Source organism: Sturnus vulgaris, chromosome 3 (genome assembly GCF_052056855.1).
Source record: "Sturnus vulgaris isolate bStuVul1 chromosome 3, bStuVul1.hap1, whole genome shotgun sequence".
In the NCBI taxonomy this organism is placed as follows: Eukaryota; Metazoa; Chordata; class Aves; order Passeriformes; family Sturnidae; genus Sturnus; species Sturnus vulgaris.
The window spans coordinates 45,979,162-45,991,393 of NC_142245.1; the positions used below are offsets into that span (position 1 = coordinate 45,979,162).

Below are 12,232 nucleotides of genomic sequence, written 5' to 3' on the forward strand. Positions count from 1 at the left end.
ACAGCTCCAGAAGTTCCCAGTCCAAAACATCTGTGCTTTGACCTAGAACAGGCACTAAACATAGCAATCAGGAACGTGGCAAAAGTCCACATGTTCTTTCTGACTCATCCAGTACATGCTGTTCCCCAGACCACTTTAACACCGAAAATTAATAATCTTTATTACCTGGTACGTTTTTAATCTTTCAGAATTGCTTGCCAGCCACTGTACAATGTCTTTGGAGATGACATAGCCAGACCCACAGGCAAAGGCTGGATATGCAGGACTTGGATACTCCAGTTCTTGCCATTTCCCAGTTCGATCAACTGCCCAATTTAGTCTGAAACTGAAAAGCATTTAGGTATGAGATGTTTATAGAGAGTCCTCTGTGGAACCTATGAACACTGATAACAACTGAAGTAGTACTGATACCAAACGACTGAGAGGAAGAAGTAGATGAACCTAATTATACTTCGTAGTCTTATTTATCTAGGGCATAAAGCTAAAATTGTAACTGTTATTCAGTCTCAATCTTGGATAGTAAGAGAAAGTTTTCAAAACAGAAACAAAAGCAACATTGACAGTCAGGTCTTCAGCATCTGCACCTTGCTGTTGAGTTTTGAACTAGGTAAGCACACCCTTCTATTTTGTTACAGGCACATCTGTGTCCTGCTAATTAATCCCTTTGGTTAATCAACATGACACAAAGGCAGTGCCTTCAGCAGGCAAACCATTTTCCTGTTAAAACCTTAAAAATCAGGAAGCAGTGTGTACCTTCTCTAAGCTGTTTTCCAAAACAGCTCGTGAAGCTCAACAAAGGATATGTTCAAAGGCTGAAGTACAAAAAAAGCTCTTCCTGGCAGTGGTGTTCTCTAAGGAAGGCTTTATTCACTCCTGGAGGCCTGCAGGGAGCAGTCTCTGCACAGTCTCCCCACACGCTCCCAGTGGGGCCGAGCTCGCTGCCACACTGTGCAGCGCTGTGGACTCTGTCAAACTGCCCAGTGTCCCTGTTTGGGAACAAGCTGCTCTTGCACTCCGCTGGCCTCACAAATACTTCACGCACTCACAGCTAACAGACATAACGCTGTCAATGCAGCAGGGTCTCCCCCTGTTTTACAAAGAGGTTCAGCATTGCTGTTTTCCAGTCATGAGCACAAGCAGCTGAAAGCTTCAGTGAGCTACTAAGAATTGTCACCTCAGACAACAGCCCTGAAGGAATTACAGCTGAGTGGCAGATATGTTACCAGATTCTGCCCATTTCAACTGAAGCTGACATGTTAAAGCACAATAAATAAAAGTCTCATCTGATACCTGAACTCATTTTAGACTCAGTATCTTCCACTCTGTTGAATCACAGCACAAAGGGTTCAAACCCCTCCAGACTGAGAAGCATCTGCTTTGATAATAATTTTATACTTCCATAGTTATTTCAGCATTGTTCCTTACACGTCATACTTGCCTGACCAGAAGACTGTGACTATTACAGAATTTATACTCAAAGATGTCACTCCTACAGATCTTTGAGATAATCACAAGATAACCAACTATTTCACACACTCGACCAGACACCTTATTAAATCACTTTATGAGAAAGCAACAGGCAGGATCAGATTTGTGAAGCAGAGCAGCAAAGACCTGTTTTTCTTCAACTAGCAGAGGGCAACAGGAAGGCACGTTGTATCATTACACAATATTGAATACTATAGTAGCATAGAGTTTCTGCTATATTGGATGTCATACCAGAGCTGCAATGCATTCCATGGATGGAAGATAGGGGCTATTTTGATCCTCCTGGTTATTCACAAGTGTAATACAGGCTGGGAAAGTTCACTCAAAAATTTATTAACCAGATCTGCTATTTCAAACAGCAGAAATGGGTAGCAATGCCTGAAAGTCAAAGATGTTACAATAAAGTGCAGACCATAACAGAAATTCTGTTTCTTTTACCCCACTTCCTCAAGCCCACCAGAAAAATCACAGTGGCATCACAAAAAGTAATATTTACAGTTCTGTACTATGTACTTTCCTTTTAACTTCACTGTATTGCTGGAAAATTCTTATTTACTTAGGTACCATGACAAAGAAAAATATTCAGCAAGTTTAAATAATTGTCAAGGCATACTCTGGAAAGTTATTGTAAAGGACTGATTACTGATTCTGAGATTCAAAGTTCTAATACATACAGAAGTCCTGCTTTTTACAACTGACTTCCTTAGGCATAGGAGGGGAACCCACATGAAAAGAGACTTAAGTCACTAAACCATTCATTAAAGAAATGGTATCTATCTCTTAAAAGATAATTTTAAAAAACAGCTTACTTTCCCCACCAAATGTTTGGCCTGTCCAATTTTTTCTGCATTATCCTGTTAAAAACAGCTTCCAAATCAATGTAACAATCATCATCCGTCTTCAGCAACAAGTCAAAGCTCGTTGATTCAACTGTCCTGTAGGCAAAAAGAAAAGTGATGAGATGCTGAGCTGCACACCACAAACTACAGACAGTACGCTCTGCAAGGGGTTTTTTGGGATGCAAGGGGGAAGCAAGAAGGAAGGAATGTCTTTCCTACCCTTGACTTTTAAATGTTTTATCTATCAACCAAGGCTGACTGGTTGTCCTTCAAAGGAGATGCAGCTGTATCCTATGATGATCTTACAACATGGACTTGTGTATGAGCAGAAGAAAACAAATCTTAAGTTTTGTTCTCGAGGACAGATGGTGGATTTACTAATGAAACCACCTGTGTTAGTTATACCTGGGGAAGGATAAACTTAGAGAAGTTTTTTTCTATAAGAACTTCTTTGAGTTGAGGGGACCAATTAAAGGCTGGTTTAGTTACTGACAGCCTAAGAAATCAATTGGAGAAGTTAGTTCACTCCATGAACACACATTTTGAAGGAGGTGACACAGGAAACAAAGTTCTCTTTTATTTCTGGTGGCTGAGCAGGTCACACCGGCCCAGCCTAGGCTCCCTCCCATGGGGGAGCTCGGGAGGCCACTGGGCCCCGTTTGCAAACCAGGGGACCCAATGGTTGGGGGAGGCAGCCGGGCCCTGTCTGGGGAGCAGGGGTGGCCATGGGCAGTGTGGGGGCTGCAGATGAGCCCCAGAAAGGCTGACTGAGATCTCAGCCATCCTTCACCTGGGCCTGGCCCAGCCCCTGCAACTCCTGTCAACTCTTTAGTGCTCCTGACCTCCAATCTTCCTTTGAATGAGAGGAAAAAACAAGAAAGATACAAAGTCAGTAAAGCAAGAGCTAAGTTTTTTAGATGAGAAGAAAATGAGGAAATGCTGTGAAGACAGCTGAAAATCCTTTTGTGAGCTGTAAGGTAGACTGTACTACACTGAATATTCCTATAAACCGTAGAAAAAAGTGTTCCATGTGATAGATCATTTGACCAAAAGCACCTCTGTTAAAAATCTTTTGCTCCAAGGAAAGAAGGGGATCTCAGTTTTCTGAAAATGAAGCATAAACAAAGAAAAAAGAAATAAAAAGAACTTCTGCTTTAAAACAGTTCATTCTTAAAAGTAATAACCCATGAGTTTGACATGGCCCACAAGCACAGCTCTGGGAAGTCTGTGACGTTAAGAGAAATGCCACGATTGCAGGTTCCCGGGCAGCTGCTATTCGTGAAAGTAAAGTAAAAAAAATATTGTTTCCTTCCTTGGAAAAAAATCCCTATAACCAAACAAGAGGAAACTCCTCTCTCTGAAGTGAACTGAATAAGATTATTTAAGTAGAAAACTGACTGAAGTGTCTTTGTATATTGTTGTTAAAAAGAAATGGGAAGAGAAAGGAAAAAGTAGTCTGAAAACCTTATTCTAAATTTATAGTTTTCTTTTGTCTTTGTGTAGTTAATAAATTTCTTTTTATACCCTTTTAAGTTTTAAGCCTACCTTGCTTTTGCTCCTAGTTCTGTCTCACAACAGAAAAATAAGTATATTCAAATTAACAAATCAAAACTGTAACACCACCTTAAGCACTATTGACCTCAGAAGGAAATGAATCCCTGATGCTGATGGCAGCACAGCTGTTACAAGCCACTGGCTACACATCAGTAGCCTACTTTCAGGATAAGGCAGTCAGTCCAAGGACAATGAGAAGGTCGTAGGTGGTAAAAAAATCTGTGGAAACAACTCTGTACTTACTCTTCCTCTGTAAATGACCCTTCAAATATGAAAAATGTTATCTTTACCTGTCTGAAATAGTTGAATGTGATACACGTAAAATAACCAAAAAAGCTTAAGATTCTAGGGATCATGGCTGGGTTGGTTAATAACGTTTGTAGGACTAACTTCTTTTAACAAGAAGGGTATTTTTAAAAGCCTTTAATTATTAAATTTTGAAAAACTACTCATCTGTAAGAAACTATCACAAAGATCTAAGTCTAGACATGCAAACCTCATTTTAGAACTGCAAGCATGGTTCAGTTTTTCAGTTACATTCATAGCAATGGAATTTGTGAAGTAAGGGATAATCCTGCAAGCAACTAAACTGAATTTTGGTTAAATTACATCTGTCAGTTATATTTCTTACTCCACAGCAGCATCAATTAACTGAAACAGTTGTCTCAGAGTAATGGTAATCACTGCAAATTTGAAACTTACTAGATTCACCACAGACAATGTATTACACTATGAAAATTCTTCCTATCAGCCTTCTGTCCCTCCTGTACACAAGCTCCTGTAGCCACATCTGGACTAGAGTGTGCAGTCTTGGACTCCTCAGCACTAGAGGCACACGGCCATACTGGGTGGAGAGTCCAGCAAAGGCCTATCAAGATGATTACAGGACTGGAGCAATGGCACCAAACTGAAACACTGAGTAAATATACAAACTGGTCAAAAGGCATCCTTTAAAATACTAAATCTGCTAGTTTTCAGTTAGATACAAATGAAAATAAATTACAAGGAGAAATGAGAATTTTTACATCTGGACTCTTAGAGCAGGAGCCTGTCTTGCCAGCTTGTGCTGATTTGAGGCACCAAGGGTCAGCAATTCAAAAAACTATAGGCACTGCTATTTTACTCACTACACGCCCCCAGAATTGTAAGAGAGAAATACAACATAATGAAGTAAATCACATAAGGCATGCATTTCATGGAACCAATCAAATAACATAATCTGCATAATCTTGCACTGCAAACAGCACCATTCCTAAGAGAAAACAAGAAAATATTTTCTTTTCAACTTACCATCGGTAGAAGTTCAGCAGTTTGGAGGGAACATTTCTGTAAGTGTCAATCACATCTACAAAAACAATGTCATCATAGGTACTGCTTTCTTCCTTCAATAAAGCATCTTCTTTCTCAAGGTTTTTTATGTGACTTGCAAACCTTTCTGGACGAGTATGGAGGCTTTTCAAAAGAGCATCACCTTCTGAAAGAAACAGCACCCATTATTAAACAAAGATGCATACCTGCATATTATTTCACATTTCTCTTGGATCATACAGGGCACACATTGATAAAATTAATCTGAAGAAGCATTCAAATTAATGGGGTTATGAAAATCCTGCAATTAATTTTAAAATTTCTACAAAATGGTAAACGTTACAGAACAGCAAAGAAATATATTTTTGTATAAGGCCTGACACTAAAAGTTAAAAGTAATAAAGTATTCCTTTTCAGTAATAAAATAATTCAACTTTTTAAGGTTTCTTAATATAAAGAGCAGTCTGGGACTTCACTATTACTCTTATCTGTAGAGTAAAATGGCCACTGTCAATTACTCCTAAGTATACGTATCTAGCATTAAGAAATAAACACACAAACAAACAAACAATGCTATGCTAAATATAATCAAATAGGCATTGCTTTGATGTAGCACAGATGGCCCCTGCTGAACCACATCACATAACTGCAGGTAAAAGCTAAAAATATATTGCAGATAAGGAGGTAGTTTGTGGTACTGAAGAAGAGTCTGACAAACAAGATGGAAGGGCTTTAGCACACACCTCAATTCAGGCTCCTACACAGATGAGAAGACAACAAGACTGCCCAATTATCCAATTATATCTGCCAGGCCTAGCTACAAAAACACAGCAATAACACTCTCAAAGTCACTGCTTGTGGTGGCTATAATGGACCAATAACAACACACCAACTCCAGTGCTATGTGACCAAAAATCTTAGAAACTGGAAAGGGCTCCTATAAAATCTCTGAATATTCTGCTGAAATAGGTGTAAAAGAGCAACAACAGGGATGGAAACTGTTTGTCCATATTAAACAGTATTATACAGTATCTCTATCTGCAGCAGAACTGGGAAAAAGTGTGAAAAATATCAGGGAAAGATTTCATTGCATGACATTTTTTGCCTTAATTTTAGTAACAAAAATCCAAGAAGAGAGTCTAGATAAAAGGACAAAGGAATGCAAATCAACTGGAATGGCTGACAAAAGGCAAGCAAAGGAACCACATCAGGACATTGACTTAAAGCATAAAGGATCCAGGAAGAAAATGTTTGGTGAAACACAAGGTTTCCTAGGTTAGGAAAACCTAGGGTGACCAAGTTCATGGAGACAGCACAAATTATACTCAGAAGTGTAATTTAAATTACCTGTTTCACCATAACATCAAATGTCATGCTACATTTTGTGGACTTACCTTGAATAGTGTAGATAAAACCACCTGCTATTCCCTCCACACCTTCTGAGAGTTCATGTGGCAGTGACCCTTCCCCTGCCTGTTAGGAATAGATTAATGGAAATTAATCGATTAATTAATCTCTCATTATTGATATGTTTTCTCTCTGATTTTAAGGTGTGAAGTTTTCTGGCAACTAAGAATGAAATTAATTTAAAGCCCTGCCAGTTTAGGCACCTGCATAATCACAGAATCATTGAACATCCTGAGCTGGAAGGGACCCACAACAATTATTGCTGTCCAATTCCTGGTCCTGCACAGGACCACCCCAAGAATCACACAGTGTGCCATGAAAGACTAAGATTTTTAACTATTGTTTTGTGGCATTTTTTAAATTTTCACCCAAAACTACCAGTACTACCAGAAAACTAGTTTTGAAGTTGACAGCAAAGTGCAAAATTATTCTGGCTAAATGATGACAACACAGGATGTTTAGGCAAGCAACAATTTGACACAAGAAGAGACACACTGCCAAAAAGCAAATAACCAGACTTTTTGCAAGAAGGCAAAACAAAACTTCTCTTCTGAGACAGAAGTAGAAGCCCAACTGAATTAATGATTTACACAGAAAAACACAGAAAGTAAAATGCTAAATTCTCAACACTTATAGGAAAAATAGAAACATGGTGGAAAGGATGGTGAGGGGACTCACTGTAATGACTCTGAAAACACCTCCTCCATCATTCACCATCACTTTATGAAGGTTTCTTGAAACCAAGCCCTGAAGATCCTGGCTCTCCCACACAATGGTACCTTCAAAACTCTGGTAAGAGAGCAAAACACTGTTATGAAGGTATACAAAGACTTTAAAAAACAAAGTCAAACAGTTAGGCTCTTTAAAATTATAAAATAATAGTCAACTTCACACAAGATTTAGCTTGAGTGCATAACATAAATGTTTCACTTACACTTCAATAAAAATAAGTTACACATAAATGAAACACATCCATGAAACTCAGTAACAAGTAATCATTCTTTTAACACTAATCATGAATCTCTATATTAAACTTCTAACAGAAGCCTAGTGTAAAAGACTTTGGCTTTCTAAAATCATCAAAATAGCATTTAAAGGTGACCTGAAGTGAATTTTTAAAAATCAAATATAAAATCCTGCATTACAAAGAGAATACGTTAAAACAGATTTGGAAACAAGCTCAGCTTTTATCGTTATCTGCCAAACAGAGATCAGAGACTCAGATCAGATCCTGACACCAGCAAAAACTCAAAGAAAAATATGGCCACCTTTATCACAGTAAAGGTGTCACAAGCTACTGCAGGAGTGACAGAATTCTTACCTCACATCTTGGCTGATAAGGAAGAAAAAGACAAGTGAATAACTTCAAAGTTTTCTGATTTTAACTGTCCAATTGGGCTATGCCACTCCATGTTTTATATATATATATATATATATATATATATATATATATATATATATGTGTGTGTGTGTGTGTGCATGTAAATTCTTGCATTTGAAAGGACTTTATCTCAACTTTAAACTGAAGACTCCTGAGAACATGCAAGAGAACGAGTGGTAAGTTGTACAAGTAAGAGTATTGGTAGAATTTTATCTTTTAAAAATTTTTAAGCAATTTCTCCCTTATGAAAAGGTAGGGTTGTTATACTCCTGACTCCTAGATGAGCACATTCCATTTTGTCTCTCCCAGTTTCATAGGAAACACACTGGTTGTTAGTGTGGGTGTTGGAACAGAAAAACAACTTCTTTGTAGATATATCTCTGTTGCTGTAGGAAGTCTGTTTACTTATACCAACCTCTCGTCTGTTCCCCATTTTAGCTTCCTTGTACACTAGAAACCTTCTCCAAAAATTCTCCAGTTCTGAAACACCTTTAAGTCTAGATTATAGTTCATCTTACTTTTTTGCTTTCCTCTAGAAGTAGGTCTTAACATCTGCAGCAGTCTCAGTGTTTAATGACAGCTCTGTGTGCATTTCAGAAGTCTCTCATCTATTACTTAAAATGCCAGCTTTATAAGCTAATAATGGAGCTAGCCAGTGTTTATTCAAGCCTAACTTCCATGCTCAATACCCTCCCCTTGTTTCACAGAATCACAGAATAAGCTGAATTGGAAGGGACCCATAAGGATCATCCCATCAAACTCCTGACCCTGCAGGACCATTCCCAAATCATACCCTCTGCCTGCAAGCATTGGCCAAACTCTTCTTGAACTCTTGGCTTAGTGCTGTGACCACTTTCCTGGGGAGCAAGTGCAAGTTCCAGTACCCAACCACCCTCTGGGTGAAGAACCTTTTTCTAATATCCCACCTAAATCTCCCGTGACACAGCTTCAGGCCATTCCTTTGGGTCCTGTCCCTGGACACCAGAAAGAAGAGATCAGTGCCTTCCCCTCCTCTTCCCCTCATGAGGAAGGTGTAACTGTGATGAGGTCTCCCCTCAGACTGAACAGACCAAGTGCCCTCAGCTGCTCCTCCAATGCCTTCCCCTCAAGGCCCTTCATCATCTTCATTGCCCTCCTTTGGACACTCTCTAACAGTTCAATTTCTTACATTGTGGCACTCAGACCTGCCCCCAGCACTGGAGGTGAGTGCCCCAGTGCAGAGCAGATTGGGGCAATCCCCTCCCTTGCCTGGCTGTGATGCTGTGCCTGAATGCAGCATCAGGACACAGCTGGCCCTCCTAGCTGCCAGGGCACTGCTGACTCATATTCAGCTTTCTGTTGTTTGTCTAATTATTTCTCAGTTATCAAAATAAACACACCAATACTAAGACACTTTTTAGTGGCTCAATTTCTCTTTTTGCAGTGACTGTCATGTCCTCTTCCAATGTTTTTTGCTGTAGAGATTGGGCTCTAATCACATCTCAGTGTCCTGTTTACAGACACAACCTTTGGAAATTTGTTTAGCGAACAGGAGAGTCCTTTAGGAACAAGAGAGTCCCTTCATGCCTCAGCAAGCAGAAACATTACAATTCTCACCGCTGACTATTACTGATACTAACTTCAAACGTACCAGGAGTCTTAATCAGTTACTACCAGTGAACCTCAGTGTAAGGTGTCCTAAGGCTGCAAACTATCATTATTTTCCAGGTTGAAAGACTTGTAAGCAAATTTTCTAATGACTTTAGCCTTCAGCTATTCTTACTCCAAGCCACTTAATGAAAGCTGAGGTCTGAAAATGCTTAAAGCAAAAACATTAGTGGCACACCTGAGACTACATCATCTGTTTTTCCCCATTTAAATTCCAGCCTTGTTGCTGCCAGAGCGCAGTGGCATTTACAGTGAATACCGAACAGGTGAACTGACATAATGCAGCCCTGCCAAACTCCTAATGTTAAAACAGTGCTGTGCTTTTTGTTCCTCCAACTACTCCCCATTAGTAATACAGAATATGTGTATTCAGAGTCCAATCTTCATGCAAGTGGCCCACGGCTTTTTGACAAAACAAGTGCCTTGCTAAAACTTGTCTGTAAGAGCCCTGTGTGTTTTAGTTATCTGCTGGCACTTCTGCTGTTCTGCACTTTCAGTCGTTCCAAAGCTGAATGATCGATTCTGTCTCCCACAATCTGGCCTGCCAGATGCTTATTCTAATGCTGCATTTCCTCCCCTTTCCCCAGGATGAGCAGAAAGAGCAGCACTTCAGCTGGAAGATGAATGAAGCTCTTCAGCAGTCTGTACAATCCATTACTTCTTCAAGGTGGAAAGACAGAGAATAGACACTGTCTCAGACACTACCCTATGACAATTAAACAGTTCACTAAATTTAGTGCTCTCAAACAAGTAGACAGGAACACGTGGGCATTGCCACCTCTTCTGAATCATCGTGTATGCTTCAGCTTCCTGAGCATCACAGGAGACTGCATGCTGTGCATAAACCCTATTACTCTACGTTAGAAACATGGTGTTACCCTGTAAGCATTCAGCACATGACACATATCAGATTAAGGAAGCCCACACAAAGAAATATATGAATACTAATATTCTGTCTCTCAAGGATATACTTCCTGTCTGCCTCTCAGGAAAATTGCAAACATTTATAGCAAGATTACAAATGCCTGGAATTTTAGCATCTCAAAACAAAGTCTTACAGGGAAAAGGCTCACATGACAGATTACCAAATTACTGGGTAACCAATATTCTTTTTAAAAACGTAAAATAAACCCTTAATAATTTTAGTATGAAATTAGATTGCCAAAACATAAGCACATAATCCTGCAAGTGGTCTGCTCACCTGAAAAGTCTCCTGCCAGCATAATAATTTGCACAGTATTCAGTAAACACTGTCTAAGATGATAAACCAATCAGCCAACGGCAGATTCCCCTTAAATTTAATAGATTTCCAAAGGCATTCATTAGTATAAAACCAGGAGAACAAATCAGGGAATAAACTGGCTCAAATTTTCTTCTCTTCCCTCTTCAGTCTTCTCTTGCTTCATTCCTTCATAACACAATTTCTTTAATAATAAAACAACCCAGACCTAAAGACAACTTACAGAAATCACAGCAAAAGTCCAGGAAAACATTTAAATTAAGGGAAACTGTCTAAAATGGTAGCTGAGATATCTAGTGAGAGATCACTGGTCCACTGAGAACAATTTCTTGTACGTGGGAGGGTCTGCTAACTAGAATTCTCCTTCTGAGCCAACCTTTATTCATTAAACCTTCACTGTAAAAACATCAGAGTATTTTCCTATGATATTCTGTTCCTGTTTTCCAGCTGTTCCCTAGAAACCTGTGCCATCCTCGCCTCCCTATCTTGTGTGCTAATGTCTGATAAAGCAGAAGGGAGAAAGAAGGATCACATTTTCTGCTTAACTCTCCCACAGAATCAAAGCAGGTACAGTTTTCAATCAGAAATAGGTAAGTCTTCTGAAGTTGCTACTATTTGACAATGTAATTTTTTATCAATTTGTATTTTCCAGGCTTATGCTTTGTAACTGCCCGTGATAATAAGATGCTGTAAAACAAATACTAGATTTCAGCATACCCCGGCAACTACTGAGAGCTAACATTCTAGAGGTTTTCACTTGCCCTTTTCTGCCTCAAGCAAAGGCCAGTTTTATCAGTCAGTCTGTCCAGATGACTTAAAAGAACTGCTGTCAGTTCTGATACTGCACATACCTCTGGCAAAATAAACTGCTCTACTGGCTTGTACCACAATCTGTTCACCTGCACTCCACAGCTTGGTGGACTAAAGCGAGCACTGAAGATTGCTTCCTGTGAACAACAGGGGAAAAAAACCAAATTTAAAAAATCAAAACACACATTAGAAGTGCTACTGTATTACACAGGCCATCAAATGGCTCTTAGATAATAACAAATTACATAAAGATGCTGCATTGCCAAATTCCAATCTTCAGAAAACAATTTCCAAGTTCTCTAATGATACCAACTTTTCTCCTTCCTTTATCTGCTAATGCAGATAAAATTATCAGACATTGAACATTTAGGAATTCTACAATTTAGGAAACATGAATTTGATTACAGTATAGCTTTATTTTTATTACGACTATTATAAACCAAACTCCTTGGAAATTCATCCAGGAAGTCATATTTACAATTCTTTTTACTGTAGCATAGGCAGAAGTTTTGAAATTGGTCTATCAAGTTATTGGTTGAGATAAATGTAATATATCAA

At 39.0% G+C, this 12,232-nt stretch overlaps 1 protein-coding gene across 2 annotated transcripts in view; it reads right to left on the reverse strand.

Moving 5' to 3' along the window:
* Positions 1–12,232, reverse strand: part of B3GALNT2 (beta-1,3-N-acetylgalactosaminyltransferase 2) — a 31,532-nt gene that overhangs the window by 3,163 nt on the left and 16,137 nt on the right. The window contains exons 5-10 of one of the 2 annotated variants that reach the window (XM_014874813.2): positions 11,716–11,811; positions 7,275–7,385; positions 6,584–6,662; positions 5,172–5,355; positions 2,298–2,423; positions 166–325 (exon numbers count right to left, since the gene is read on the reverse strand). In XM_014874813.2, coding sequence (XP_014730299.1) covers positions 166–325; positions 2,298–2,423; positions 5,172–5,355; positions 6,584–6,662; positions 7,275–7,385; positions 11,716–11,811 — 756 coding nt within the window. The remainder of the gene's footprint in view (positions 1–165; positions 326–2,297; positions 2,424–5,171; positions 5,356–6,583; positions 6,663–7,274; positions 7,386–11,715; positions 11,812–12,232) is intronic. The other variant, XM_088161522.1, reaches the window with a different exon arrangement.